General features: G+C 32.8%; 2 protein-coding genes across 3 annotated transcripts in view; one reads left to right on the top strand and one right to left on the bottom strand.

Moving 5' to 3' along the window:
• Positions 1-14,869, top strand: part of LOC126887117 (Y+L amino acid transporter 2) — a 124,164-nt gene extending 109,295 nt beyond the window's left edge. The window contains exon 5 of the mRNA XM_050654468.1: positions 1,114-14,869. Within this exon, the coding sequence (XP_050510425.1) occupies positions 1,114-1,509 (396 nt within the window). The 3' untranslated portion in view covers positions 1,510-14,869. The remainder of the gene's footprint in view (positions 1-1,113) is intronic.
• The window catches only part of LOC126887114 (GATOR complex protein WDR59), a 321,890-nt gene that overhangs the window by 252,162 nt on the left and 53,123 nt on the right, over positions 1-16,605 (bottom strand). The window lies entirely within an intron of this gene.

Here is a 16,605-nt window from a genome sequence, read left to right as displayed (position 1 = left end):
GGACAGACGGACAGACAGCCTATGTCAAATTTCTCACTATTATAAGCTTTCATTTGACACCTCATTTGTCATTCTACCTGCTAAAGTGACGGATGAGTTATATTCGTGCTTGGACGGACAGGCGGACAGACAGCCTATGTCAAATTTCTCACCTTTAGTACCATCCTTGTATTATAAGCTTTCATTTGACACCTCATTTGTCATTCTACCTGGTATAGTGACGAAAGAGTTATATTCGCGGTCGGACGGAGAGGCGGACAGACAACCTATGTCAAATTTCTCACCTTTAGTACCAGCCTTGGATTATAAGCTTTCATTTGATACCTCATTTGTCGTTATACCTAGTATAATGACGGAGAAGTAAATGTTATTATTCTATTATTCTTGTAGGTACATTTAACATTGATTGAAATTATGAAAGAAATATATAGAAAACAGCATGGCAACACTGTGATGCACAAACATAAAAATCCAGCCACATTCAGCTGTGCCGGCTGTGCGTTACATAGGGTGCTTTAAAATCCAAGATGTCCAGAAAACCTGAGGCTACAGTTGGGTTTTAATTTCAGTATTTTATAAGTGCTAGAATAGTACATAGGGTAATGCGAACTTTGAGAAAAAACACAGTTTGATTCGTACACCCGGTATACAATGACAGTTTACCTGTCTAGCAACAAGATTATTACAGCGATATTGTTAATGAATAAGGCTATAACATGGTAAAAAAATCACTTAAATCGGACAACAGGTATAGGAAATTCGAGACATCAAAAATGAGAAAATTTTCAGTGGATCGATTTTTTTGCACCTGAGTGTATATTTAATCTGATATGAATAAGAAAAAAATAAAAAGATTAAAAATTTACTAAATTTTGTAGGTGGCCCGTTTTCTCTGACGCGTAGTTTATTTTGGATACATTAACAGTCTGCCTTCGTTTACATTACTTGGTTGAGGTAGACCCCATGATATACTATAATTTTTGACCCGTGGGTCAATAAATAAGCAACCATTATATTTTAAAGATTAATTTAATATTTACTTAGATGTTTTGTTGTAATAAACATTTATTTATCATTTAACGATAATTATTTAAGGATTTAATTTTGTTTCAGGCAATCATCACGCTAGCATTAGTAATGGTAGAAGATGTATACGCCCTTATTAATTATGGATCTTTTGTAGAAGCACTTTTTATTACCGTCAGTATTGTGGGACTTTTATACATGCGCAGAACTCATCCAAAAGCCCCACGACCTATCAAAGTGAACTTAATCCTACCTATTACATTCTTCATAATATGCGGGTTCTTAGTAACGTTTCCGTGTTACGTAACCCCTCTAGAAGTAGGAGTTGGTGTAGCTTTTATATTATGTGGTATTCCAGTATACTTCGTTACGATATATTGGCAAAACAAACCACTTTGGTTACAGAACTTTTTTAACGATTTTAATAATGGCTGTGCTAAGTTGTTTATGTGCGTGCCTGCAGAGAGTGAGAAAGATTTTTGATATATACTTTTTTTATTTATTAATTTATTGTAATAAGTATTAGTACGGTGAACACGAGGGACCAAAGTTTAGTTAAACTCGAATTCTTTTTTATTTTTTAAAGCGCCAACACTATGTTTCGTTGTGACCTACATGGACATATTATTTTTTAGTTATGCGGCTTTATGTGCCACTAATTTAAAAAAATTTATTATTTTTATATTTATTTTTATTTCGTTTATACTAGTAGAGAAATTTAGCTGTAACGCTCGTTAAAGGAAGAGAACAAAACATTATCAAAAATCATCTAGGGGTAAAATACATAACAATAATACATTTGTAATAATACATTTTTGAGTTATCTTGTAATGATATCTATCCGTCATTAAACTCTTTTGAAAATCTGAAAACTGAACCTGAAAATTGAACTGAAATAATTGAAAATTTAAATTGAAGAATAGTGATTAAACAGAATATTTAGTTGATAGAAAATTTGAGCCCACTCAACTAGAAGAAAAATGGAAACAAAACAGGAAGTTAACAAATGAATAAAATCAAAAGAAATTGTAATAAAATCATTATTTGAAGAAAAATAACAAACATGTAACGTCAGACTATAATATTGCATTATCCAAAATAAAATACGTAATTTTTGAAGTTATACTTCTTTAGGCGCAATTGAGAGTTAAATTTCATAATTCTGCGCGCATGCGCACACAGACAGTATGGCGTTTAGTTGGGGGTCATCCATAAACTACGTCGTTGAGAAGAGGTAGGGAGGGGGGCTTGCTTATTTCGACGAAATACGACAGGGGGTGGGGGGTATGAGTGCACATTCGACGTCGTTTAATATATTGGTATATTTAAATTTGTCGCTACTGTCTATAAATATAATTTTTTACTAGCTTTTACCAGCATTAAAATATCAGATATTCATATAAAAACGTACCTATAGTTTTTGAAATGAAATTGAAAATAAAACAAAACGTTTACGAATAAACACACCTTTGTTAAAATTAAAAAGAATTCTCTTATAGATACTTTTATCGCATACATTTCGTTTTTATCAGTCACAGCCTTAAAATAATATTAGGTAGCACTTTTGTACAGGACAACAAACAATAAGACATTGTTTTTTGGGTTTAAACAAGCGCTTCTATATACAGAAAAATGTTTGTAAGCAAACAATATTCAATTGTTAGTTCATTTATGTGCTGCATACTGTGTGTGAAAAAATAGTTCTGAAAGAATGAATGCAAATAAAATATTGTGTTATATTTAGTTAGTAAGTCGTATTTATACTTAGAGAAGATTTATACGCAAAATCTTGGTTTAATGCTATTTAAATGCATTCATTTTTTTCGAATGCTCAGAAAACTAATAAAAATTTTTGAAAAATTTAAACGCAGATTGAGAGATTACATTATTACCGAGGGCCAAAAGTTTCTGAAAACATCTATAATGTTTATTTTAATAAGTTACAGGGATAAAAAAATATTTAGTCTGATTTTTAAGTTCAAAAATTTAATTCAAAAGAAATCTTTTGTTTATTTTAAGGGACTTTCAGCCCTCGGTAATAATGTAATCTTTCATTCTGCATTTATATTTTTTAAATATATTTATTAGTTTTCTCAGGATTCGAAAAAAGAATGCATTTAAATAGCGTTGGACCAAGATTTTGCGCCTACCCCCTTAATTGTTCTTGTTATGATACATTCGGAAATAAAGTTTCAAGGTTGATTAAAAAAAAACAGAAATAACATTTAATTTTTTTAAATCACTGAAATTGGGGTCGTGAACTGCAATGACGACGTCGACATGGGGGGGGGGGGTTCGTCTGTAACCGACGAATTACGACGGAAGGGGGGGAGGGTATTAAAAAGTCCAAATTTTTTACGACGTAGTTTATGGATGCCCCCCTGCTGAATCTTTCTAGTTATGTATAAATATATCAGTGCAAGAAAAGGTGTGAAAATATTAGTGTTTTTAGTAAATATATTTATTATAATTTTTGTGTCTTTGGATTTGTCTTCATCAGGAGTAAGATGAGTATTATTAAAACATTCTATTGTATATTTATTCACCTTATATGTTTGTTAATACCGTGAATTGTCATTAGGTACGTCCGAACCGATACAGACACAGTCCTCGTAGCGTATTTGATATAGCATTTAGTCGAGGCATTAAAGGATTGAAGTGTCGATTTTTCGAATGTTTTGTATAAACCTATTTACAAATGTTTCTTCTAAAATTTAGGAATATATTAATTTTATAATACATTTAAGTATGTAGTAATTTTCTTTACAATTTTTACTTACCTATTTGTTTTTGTTTATACCTAATATCGCCCGTGTCAAGCAAGTGTCTGCGTAGGCTAGCGGTATGTGTATCTAGTTACGGACGTGTTAGTACTTGGTTCGATTTCCCATAAGGAAGAAGTTTTTGTTTATTATTAATGGTTATTGACATCTTAGCAGAGGCGTGCGGTCCATGGAAGCGGGGGAAGCACCGCTTCTCTATTATATACTTCGATATAACAAAATATATTATTAACTAATATTTAATTATCAAAAATTTTCCCCAATCCCAGTAATCTACATATTATTACCTAGGCAATAGGCATTGAAAAATATTAAAAATTAATCGCATAGGAAGGAACTCAATATGCACTATGCACACAATTCAACTACATATTCGGTCCACCCCTGACAGAAGCGCATCTCAAAATCGCCGCTTGTCATGCAGTTGTCTCGTATACAAATTGGTCAGGGTTCAATGACCGCACTCACTAGTCGCGCGAATTTTGGTACCCTGCAGAAGCGATTGTTCGATCGCCTTCCAAGAGTGGGATGCTCTGACTGTTACTGCTTCTAAGGGGTGCTTAGTCTGCTTAGGTACATACATTCGCTTAAAGAATATTTCGATTTAAATTTTTTGCAGAGATTTTTCCTTTTACTGATCTTTTATTTGACATTTTACAGATGAAGTCAATTGACATTGCATTTTGTATAAGACAAATTGATGACTTTATTAATACGATAATTAAAAAACGAGAGCAGTTTAAAAATATTTGGGTTAAAACTGAAAATATGGGGTTTGAACATAAAAGAAAAAGAATGAAGATTGATAATGTCGACAACAGAGAGACCTTTTGATAACATTGTACAAAAAATGAATTTTCGCTTTCAAAATTTTAACGAATTAAAATTTGTAGAATTATATAATATATTCTTATTTAATATTTCTAATTATAATTCATCAAAATTTCCCACAGAGGAATTTATTTCACTACGATTAAATAATGAAAATATTTTGATATGCCAGCTTTGCATTATAAGTTAAGTGTTGTTTATGAAACAACTCACATTAGTGATAAAGATATACTCAGAAATCTGGGTATTTCTTATAACTACTGGTTTAAAAAAGTCCCTGTGTGAAGTGTCCAAGTTGTGTGAATTACTACAAACTATCCCAGTCACAAGTGCATCAGTTGAACGAAGTTTTTCAGTAGTAAAATGCATTAAAAGTTTTACAAGAAATTCAACAAGCGAAGACAGACTTTACAAGTCCATTGAAAAAGACCGAATTCAACAATTATCAGAAGTTGATAGGAGAATAGAGCTCAAGTATAAATAAGTGTCATATTGTTGAAAGTTGTGTGTTGTGGAAAATGCCTTGGAAATAAAAAAAAACATTTAAATAGATCTCTTCTTTAGGAAACGAAGCCCGGAGCGAGGACTTAAGGCCCGAGCAAGCAATGCAGATCAATGATAGGTCACTATAGTCACTAGAAATAGCGGCAATAGAGTGCCTCACGCATTGATCGGGCTAGGATTTAGTGTGTGACTCCTTGTACCCAGGACGTCTCACATAAGCACTTTGCTGATAGAGAGCCACTATAGCGCATCAGAGTGTTATCAGGTGGGAAGTGGCTCGACCCTCAACCCTTAAGAAAATATTTTTATATTTTATATAAATATTTAAAAGTCACCGCACGCCACTGCATCTTAGGCTATTCTATGGACTTAAAAGTGATTAAAAATAATTAAAATAATTAATCGGGATGTTGCGCAACTATTTACCGAGTTGCAAATTTATAATAATTGCCTATTTCAAAATGCATTTTTCTTGTGCACAAATGCAATTTCAGATTTCTTATTCATTACATTAGTTCACAAAATTTTCTGACATTCTCACGAATCCAACGCACCAAACTGCATTAAAATCCGTCTTACTGCGCCAAAAATCGAGAGTAAGGCCTTTTTTTGTGCTTCAATGCCTCGACTAATTCGGCCAGAGGTCGAAAGGTCTTGAGTTTGAATCCAGTGCAATCCTATACTTTTTTTTTATTTTTTTGAAAGCGGTAAGCACAAAATTAATTTGGTGTTTAAAAAAAATTAAAACAAACTGTTTAAAGTATATTTATTTTTAATAAATCATATAATAGAAGTATAACTTCTTACGTGCGTACAAAGTACACACACCTTCTTTTTTTAACGTATGGATGTCGGTCTGAATGTTTTTCTTCTTCTTCTTTTTCGTATACTTGTCAATCTGTTAATTCCGACGTTGAAGTATTTCTTGAGAGGTAGACTGACAGCTTTCCCTCCATCTTTTTGGTGGTCTCCACGGTGGACGCTTGCTAGCTGGTTATCCTTCTAGCGCAATTCTTGGTAGTTTGTGTAAAATTCCGTTGTTCCGATGTACTTTCATATTGGCTTATATTAATAAAACCCAACATATGCCTTTCATACGTCACATTGCTAAAAACGGTTTTGTTCTTTCAGGAACATAAAAAAGTAAATTTTTTTATGATTAAAAACTAGAGCGTTATACCCAAATTTCACTACATAAGTGTAATAACTACTTAAAGATTATAATGTGCCTTCGTTTATATAGAGTCGCTGCGCCTGTAAAATACAACATTTTTTGAAAAATTTAGTTTATTTCGAATTTTAATTCATTTTATGAAGTCGGGCCAACCTAAAAACCAATGTTGTATAATTTCTTAACTGGTTAAGAATATAAGAAAAAAATATCTGTACAATTCCTTGAAACATGGTTTTAGGAATAATACAATGGGGTATAGACCCACCTCTTTTTTTGTATGATTTTTTTGTAGGTTTTTGCAGAGGCAAATTTTTGCGATAATAACTGTATAATACAGAAAACACATGTGTATACAAGATATGTATAGAACGTAATAGTTATTTATGATATAAGTGTTAAAAGTACACGTTTAAGGCACGCATGTGAAAGTTTGCAGCATGAGCGAAGCGAGTTCTGCAATTCACATGAGTGCCTTAAAAATGTACTTTTTAACACGCATATCATACAATATTTTTTCTACAAACGTAATTACAGGACAATATCTACAAAAACTTTTACTTGAACTTGACTGACATTCCATTTTATATTTTTTGACATTACATCAAAATTGCATATACGGTCAATACGAACTGCAGTGCCTTAAAAATTTTTAAAGCACTAGTGCCTTGAAGTAGCATTTTTAACGCTCGTATGGAGTGCTAAAAATTGTATTTTAAACACGGTTGTAGAAAAAAATATTTAAAATTAGGATGAAACAATTTTAATTATTCCATTATGAAACATAAATGTATTATATGCGCATTTTGAGGCATTTAGAAATGTAAATAGCGATTATATTTATATAATCATATTATTCTACTTTAATATTAATATATTATTTATAATGCTCAAACACTGTGTCAAAATAGAGAGTTTGTAAGAATGTGTAACATTAAATGTTTCGTTAAAGAATTTATACCAACAAATCATATCATTTGTTGACGTATCGTCGGTTTACTGCCAAAACAACATAACTCCACTTTTTAAACTTTTCAGAGATCTATGTTTTAAAGTTTATTTAGAAATGAAAAATCGTTTGAATTTAAAAATGATTTAATGACCGAAGAATATTAAACTAAATACCATTGCAAACGAAAAACGTTAAAAAAATTGTTATAATACATAAAGGGAAAATTAAAAAAAAATATGAATAACTTTTTTTATGTACTTGTCTGGTTTTGGCTGTACAAAGTTAGTCGTCTTCCAGGTTACTTTGTCACATCACTGTTCCCATTATCGCTCATATTTACAGGGCGATCTTAACCAAAAATATTTATTTCTTTATACATACTCAGAAATGTGATCGAACCTGACAACATATACCTGGTTTAGATTTTAAATGTGTCAAGCATTTTATTTATAGCAGCTATAGTAATAGATAGCAATAGATCCGCTATAGTAATAGATAGCAATAAAAGTTAATAACAAAAATTTTAGCCACCTTTGAGCTTCACATTACAAAATTAGTTAGAATGTTACAGGGTGTTCGATAACACAGTGGCAGACCAAACTTATGTTTCTTTAAATGGAACGCCCTATATTTTATTTTAAATTCAAAATCCCGTTAACTTCTCCATCACAAAAATATAAAGGTTTGTTATGTTATACAGGGTATTTACAAAGTTATAACCAATTTTATATGAAAATCGTTCAACTCCCTGTATAAATAAAAATAAGCAAAACAGCAATGATTTATTAATGCCTTATTTTTTTACGTATTGTCAAAATTTTCAATAATGATTGATATTGCTAATTTTCTTTATATCAAATACAGGGTGAGTCAAAATGCAAGTACATTATTTTCTCAGTAATTTTAAATGGAACACCCTGTATTTTATATCACTATTGAAAAGTACCATTACCGTACTTTAATTTTTAGATAACATTCCCTATGCCTAAATTTATAAGCTTTTGAGATATTTTCATTTTTCAACGGACCAATAGCGTGGCCACCCAAATCACCAGAATTTAATAAACTGGACTGATTTTTTTGGGGTTACGTTAATAATGAAGTTTATAAAATACCTCCAATACAACAAGGGATGAGATGAAAAATAGAATACAAAGTGTATTTCGATGTGTTAATTTACAAATGCTTCGTAGGGTAAGTAGCTCATTCAATGATCGTTTTTAGGCGTTCACAAAAATATGTTAGGAGATAATTTTGAACACCTTATGTAATTAAATATTAAAAATATTTTATTAAAAGTAGCTCCTAATTTTTTCAAACATGTTTTTTTGCAAAATGTATTACTGACAAATTATTGTTCGTTGTTTATTTGTTACATTGCTACATTTACATACAAAAGTAGTGGTTAATTGTCTTCACAAAATGTTGTATTTTGTGTTGGTGTGTTTTTTTGTAAAATTTATTACTAATTTTCTTTCTTTATTTTTTACATTTACATAAAAAAGCAGTTTTTAATTGTTTCAAAAAATGTTGCATGTGGTGGTTGTGTTTTTTTTTTGTAAAATGTATTACTAATAAATTATTTTTATTTATTTATTTGCTACATTGTTACATTGATTACCGGATTGATAATCAGTAATCATCAATTGTCAAAAAAAACACCAAAAACAGATTGAAAACAATGGGAAACCTTCTCTGGTAACACCTCTGAGGCTTCTACAATTTGCAAGCCATAACGGATGCTGAGACTAAGGAAGATAAGGGAATTTTACAATTTATAATTCACGTCCCATCTGCTCAGCGCGGTAAAGTTTCAACGTGAATGGTTCCCTTCGTACTCCAATCAGAGTAAACATGTAAATCAAAAATGGATAACCATTTTCAATTTCGTTGCAACACGAAACTGCAGCCGCATCATTATTCCAGTTCAATCAGAGTGCAGCAAGCACCCCTACCGGTTTCGAAACTTATTAGTCTCTCATCAGGAGGCACATATGCTGCTCTCTCTGACCCAACTAGGACAAACCCCGGCATATTTACTCTGATTGGAGTACGAAGGGAACCATTCTCGTTGGAACTTTACCGCGCTGAGCAGATGGGACGTGAATTATAAATTGTAAAATTCCCTCATCTTCCCCTCGGGAGGTGTTACCAGAGAAGGTTCCCATTGTTTTCGATCTGGTAGGATGTAGAGTAACATTTTTGGATGTTGTTTTATGTGCTATTAGATTGAAAATTTAGATTTTTGCTAGCAGTTGCCGCTAGGGAATCGCTGCCATCCCTGCCATTTCGTTCGTTGCAATCCGTGACTGCACGCCGGGGTTTGTCCTAGTTGGGTCAAAGAGAGCAGCGTATGTGCCTCCTGATGAGAGACTAATAAGTTTCGAAACCGGTAGAGGTGCTTGCTGCACTCTCTGATTGAACTGGAATAATGATGCGGCTGTAGTTTCGTGTTGCAACGAAATTGAAAATGCTTATTCATTTTTGATAAAATATTTTAACAGAAAACTGCACATGTCTGTTTTTGGCTGAATAAAAGTGTCGTCACTGGAGTTAGTCTTTTTTCAGCTCCTTTGTTTCCCCACATTTAATGTCTGTTTGGACGTGCTTGGTTTTTTCAATATATTCTTTAAGAAATTTCATGCTTAAAGGGAGTATTTAACTCAGAATCGACAAAAAGTGGAGTTAGCTTGTTTTGGCAGTAAGCCGACGGTATACTCGGAACCTATTTTTGTTTATGATTTTATGTGAAACCATATGACGTAATATGTATGGGACCAAAAATTAAGTTTTTAACTAATATAATGCTTTGTACAAAATTTTTAGTGATAATAGTGGTAAGAATGACCTATATTGTCTTATTTATTCAATTAATACGTGATACCTAATATACTGTACCACAACGAAAGTAAAATATTTACTATTGTCATGAAATTTTTTTTATTAATTAAACCAATTGAACACTGATATCTTCTAGATGTATATAATTATGTTGTAAGATCTAAAACAATGGTAATTAAATTACAAATAAAAATTTTTATCCTTAAGCCGCATCCTCATTGAGTTGACATTGTCGATCGACTCTGTCTATCGACACTGTCGACCGACAAATCGAAAAAGCTTTCGCATATCCACACCAGGTAGGCAGAATTTTTGTCGACAGTCGAAACGAAAATGTGTGACGAAGATGACACCATTTTCAAAGTAGAAATCGGTATAGCGGTAGTAATCTGATGGAAGAATTTTCCTTAGATTTGTTTTTAATTTGTGAGCTTCAATAAATGCCATCACTTTTTCTTTTTCCCATTCCATTTTGCCGACAAGTACAAAACACGAGACTTTAGATGAGGCAGACTACGCCGCAAGCTGAATTATTTTCACTGTATTTTTACCAATGTCGAAGGTCGAATGCTATCTAGCACGTCCACACTTCGGATTCGACTCGACTACCCTTTGATTTTACCGAGAGAGCATGGAAAACCAGTCGACACGTCGATCGACAAAGTCGATTGCCGCATACACACTCAGTCGAGAGTGTCGATAAACAGAGTCGATCGACAACGTCGACTCGATGAGGACGCGGCTTTAGATGCAATGTACTTTTCGCAATCGAGACAGAGTAATAAATCAACATCAACACCTCTACTTGTGTCATCTCTTTTTATTTCACAACGTATTATGTTTTCCGTCTTTTACGTTATTTTGCCGGCTATTAGCGTGCTCATCACTGTATACTCTAATCCAAAACATAGTTTGGTTTTTTGTTTTCCTTTCAAAAGGACATCGCACACATCTTATGGAAAATATAATGTCACTCAAATTCAATAAAATTTATACGAATAGATTCGTTTTAAATTAACGGTCAAATCTTATCATTGCGCCAACTCTTAATTATGATTAATTACGGCGCAAATTGCAATTAAAGTTTATCGAAATCACATTTTTGGAGTCAGTAAAACTGTCAGTTACAATCACTATTGCTCTGGGTGCTATTCAAAAGAGCTTAAACCCCGCTGGGCCTAAGCGGATTAGTGAAACTAATCCGCTGATTTATGGAGTACCGACAATTTGGGTATTATAAAATATTTTTTGTCTCTCTAACTTATGTACGTATCCATTTGATTTCAGATTTATTTATATCAATTTCTGCTCTTATTATTGAAAATATGGAGTTGGCGCAATGATAAGATTTGACCGTTAATTTAAAACGAATCTATTCGTATAAATTTTATGGAATTTGAGTGACATTATATTTTCCATAAGATGTGTGCGATGTCCTTTACTATATTATTCTCCAGATTTAAGCCATACTGCTCTCTTTTTGATCATTTCAGATATCTACAGAATCAAAAGCATTGAGCTCTGGTGGGGCTCTTTTCGTGTTATCGAGCCCTAGGTGACTTGGTATGCTGGAGTATCTCTCAAATATTTTCGTACACATCTGGATATCGAGAGTTATACAGCTTTTTGCATGGTCTTATAGAGATGTTCACCAAGAACCAGCTGTTTCATGTTCTCTATGAGATTCTTTGAAATGATTACAGCACTAGAGAGAATATAAGGTCTTGGCTAGGTGCTTTCATTCTCCATTGTCTCCTTATGTGTATCTCAAGATCTTTGTACTTGTACAGAACCGACTATAGTGTTCTAATGTCCTACATAAGAAAAGTCAATTACCTTACAGCTCAGGCTTCCCCTGCGATGAGACACCACCTGCAGTCTCCGTCACTGTGTCACTGCACCCGGGTCCCAGCTTCTACACTCTAGACGACAACTTCGAACATTGTTAGTACGGTATTACGCGAATTCGTATTTTTCTCCGCGGATCACTATTGAAAAATTCGCACCCGATACCCGATCGCACTCTTTCCGCAAAGAATTAACCTGTAACTTAAAAATGCTCCTCGTTCGCTCGTCGTTCACACACACGCCAAGAAAAAAATTCAAATCGTCCTTCTTCGTCGGTTGTCACAGCACACTGCCCCGAAAAAACCAAAACGTTAAAATAATTCTTGGAATCTGTTCATATCGTCTATTAAAAGTTTTAACATCGAAAAGAAAAATAAACTCATTAATCTTTATCACTATTCTCAAAAGTGTCCCGCAGGTATTCCGAAGTGGTTCACCCTTATCGCGTGTCATAAAAATTTAATTACCAGCCCCAGATGAAAAGATATCGGATTACGCGTAAAGAATTTGGAAATCCGACGAATAACATATTAACTTCGTTAACAATTATAAAACCAGAGACGTTACAGTACTTAACGATCTTTCAGTTGTAACTAGCACGAAGGTTATTGTTGTTAGGTATTACCATATCAACCAGTGTTCTTTGTTTAGTTATTATGTCCCTTTGGTTGGTCGGAGAGCACAATGCGGTCACGGTATAGCCTGTAGTTGTCATTTTCAAGCATTTTCTGTCAGGGACGTATTGATATTAAGGGAAATGGTTGGTTTGGAGTAGTCCCGGTTTTTTTGGCTAGTTCTTGGTGAATAATCTTTCCTATTGAGTCATGTCATTCTTTACAATCATTTGCGACAAACACCTGGCAATCCCCGTTAAAATATTGGATGGTTTTTGGGGTTGACGTCCATATCGGCATTTGTTATTTTGGACATGAGGGTCTTTGACGATATATTTCAGGTAATTTTTGTTTGGTAAGTTGGTATAAGCTGATCCTGAATAGTGACTAAGGAACCTTCAATTTCAGAGAACATCATTTCTGATGTAAGCCAATAGTTGGACGGTATTGTCATATTCCTGGCTGATCTCATTGGGATGTCGCCCATGAAGTGGTTTACCCATCCAGCTGCGCATTTTTTTCTTGCTTAGAAAGATAATTTTATGCGCGTGCCATCTACTGTACAAATTGCGATATGTAAAGTAGATAGCCTGTTTATGAAAATAAGTTCTTAAATTGGCAATCTGTTTTTCCAATTGTTCACCTATGTAAAGTATTTTTTAGGTTTACGAAGCATAAATATTCCATTCTATTATGTTCAATTTCTTTTTCTGTGATTTGTCTTAGTACAAACACGGCGTATAGGTACGCACAATCTTCTGGATATGAACCCCTATTATTCGTCTAAAAGTGTCTGATCAATTTATTGTTTCTTATTTGTTTGTTAAAACTTTTGTAGTAAGCTTGAGTGTGGTGTTCAGTAGTTTTATACAGTTGCTGTGGTCTTTGTCTCGTTTTTTAAAAATAGGTATCATTCTACATGCCTCTGGTATCTTGCATTGTAATAATAATTTTTGGACAAGTTTGTCATATCTAGGGTCATACTTTCTCCGTTTAATTCCTCTTGTGTATCTTAAAAACTTCTGATGAGTTTAATATGTACCATATTGAAAAGATGATAGGTATGTAATTTGGTTTGGTCACAAACAAAATGAACTTAAAAATATCATCAAGAAATTAATTATATAATAATTTATTATTCTGATTAGGAATAATAATAAAGTAAACGAGAAAACCTATATCTAAGTTTAAACACGAACTTTGTATAATAGCATGTAATAGTTTGCATAAATTTCACAAGTAAATAGTTAACACTGTTGTGAATTTCTGTCTACCTCAACATTCGGTCTATGCGGTCTCAAAATATGCGGTCTACCCTCGCGTTTCTGCTATAGCTTGCGGTCTACCGAGGGATGCGGTGTATAAGCTATATTATATTACAATGCCGAAAAAAATCTTTGCCAGTGTATAAAACAATAAAACCTAAATACTTAATAATAATTTAATTTGTCATATCAATTTGCTCTTTTAGTTGAAAATAAACCAAGTTTGTGGCTTATTTCCAACTAAAATAGTAAATTGATATAACAAAGTACATATTAATTTGTAAAATTAAAATAATTCTTCTTATGCGTTTTATTCACTTTGTAAATATTGTTTTTGTTGGTATTGTATACATGTGCTGTTAATCACCATAATCTTTTCTAAGAAGGGTTTGCAAACAATAATGAAAGGCACCTTTGTATGCAAAATGTTTATTGCTAAGTACTAATAAACATTTTTTATACTACTACTATTTAGGAATATAGGTACAATAAATTTTATACAAATTTAGTTTCTTTCATATTATGCAAATAACACCGTAATCTTTTTCCAGGGTAATATCATTCTTTCTTTTCAAATAAAATGGCCTTGTAAATTTACAAAAATTAGTGAAGTCTTAACTACTTTCATTTTACATTTATTTTGCTCCAAATGTTTATTACTTGTGAATATATATTTTTTCAAATTTCATTTTTTTTGCTGAAAGAGTTTTCTTGCATTCCATTATTTTGTGCAAATTCTTCAGGTAAATCGCACCTTTGAGGTAGACTGTTTACTATAGTAGATAGCAACAAAAAATGTTCCTCCTTCTTTTCAGACTGAGGCACATCAGTTCAAAATATTCTATAATAGTACTGGGTCATTTATAACGAATCTACCTACTGTAATTTGTTTTTGTAAAATCCGAATTAAATTCATAGTGTTACGTAGTTTTATTCAGTATTTATGATTTAATTTAATTCCAAACTTTATTTTTATGTTTAAAAATAAATTGTTTAATATGTAATTATACGATAATAAACTTGTTACATTTTTAGTAGTTGTTTTTTGTTACCTAATTACCTAATCAGGCATCTAAATGCAATACCCGGAACATTTTTACGATTTTGAGATTTATAATACGTCATTCTACTCGTAATCTGAAGGACTACCGGTTTGCTGTGTAGTTTTATTATAAAAGTCGATATCTTACATGAAATATTCAGAATACAAAACAAGCTCTAGATTGATGCTAAACCGATATGTCCACGTCAACCAATAAGAATGTAATTCGATGTACGACGTGGTTAAGGCGCATGTCAGAATAACTCGCGAGTTAAGAGCGAGATCAATTATTGTTATTTACGTTGTACTACCTAGTACTGTGTAGCTCTTTTGTGTTAAACAATAAATATCCTGATACTAAGCGAAATGACATGGGGAATATCTTACTCCATCCGAAGTCAACAAATCTCGGAAAAAAGTTACGAACTCATGATCTCATGAATCTCATGTTTTCGGTGTAATTATTAAAATAATTACAAACGATGCAACAAACCCGTCTATGAATAGTTAGCTCAAAGAGCCAGGAACAAAAATTCGAATTGTTATCCTCTGATGCATTTTAAGATGTAAATAGAATGCAATACAGTGATGAATTAGTCGACAAGGGGATCTATAATTTCATCCACGACCTGTCGTTCATCGTGATAAAAATCTTTAGCGGCCTAGTTCCTTTTATACTCACAAAAGTGAATCCAAATAAAATGAAAGTAAAGATAATTCAGATCTGATTAAAGAACAGGGAATCTACTATGTGCTTATACGTTTTTCGGGTTTAATTTATAGACTAAGAGCCGCTATAGGTGAAATTTCTTATCATTTTAGGCACGATGGGACCCTATAACTTAAATAGTAGAACCTAAAAGAAAAGGTTTGAACACTGTGCCGTCACTTTTCAGTGGCACATGCGTCGACAGTGGCGCATCAAACTTTCCACTTATGGACGGGATAAATAAATTTAAAGGTACCCTCCCTTAATAACAGAATTCAATTTTTTTTATTTTTTTAAGTTCTATGTGATTAACACATAAGATTCAGCGTAATTTTAACCCACCACCCCCTGCCCCCACCATCAAAAACTTCATTTTTCGTTTTTATTTTTTTTTTTTGCTGGGATGCAATCAATTTTAAGATTTCAAAAAATTCACACGCATAGTTGAGGCTTTTATAAAACATATCTATTTTTTACAGACCCGTAGGTAGAGGTTATATATACATCACCTCAAAAAAATTTAAAAAAAAATTTTTGAAAAAAGCGTATAACTTTTTTTGGGGAATAGCTGCAAGTCTAATTTTTTCTTAATCTTGTGTGTTTTATCAAACACTATATTTCTAATTTTTTTTAGATTTTTCCGTAATGCTCGCCACCTTCAAGAATCCGAAAAACTGCTTTTTGGGGGATTTTCCCTATTTTATAGACTTCATATATATATATATAGTGGCTAAACACCCCTTTAGGGGTTACGCCGCTTACGCTCTCTAGATCTATGTTTTGAGGTAGATCAGTCCTCTTGTTCGTTATTTAATTTTCTCTGTTATTTTTCTCCACTCTTTCCTGTCTCTGGTTTTCCCTTTCCAATGTCGTATGCCCGCATTGTTGAGATCACTTACTACTTCTTGTAACCATGTAGATCTTGGTCTTCCACGTCTTCTTTTGCCAGCTGGTGTCCATTCCAATATTGAGTATATCGTCGTAGTTGATCCGGATCTCCATATGTGTCCTAGCCATTT

This window comes from Diabrotica virgifera, chromosome 6, assembly GCF_917563875.1.
Source record: "Diabrotica virgifera virgifera chromosome 6, PGI_DIABVI_V3a".
NCBI classification, from domain to species: domain Eukaryota; kingdom Metazoa; phylum Arthropoda; class Insecta; order Coleoptera; family Chrysomelidae; genus Diabrotica; species Diabrotica virgifera.
Note: the sequence above shows the minus strand (reverse complement) of the source record. Positions and strands in the feature narration are given on the sequence as shown.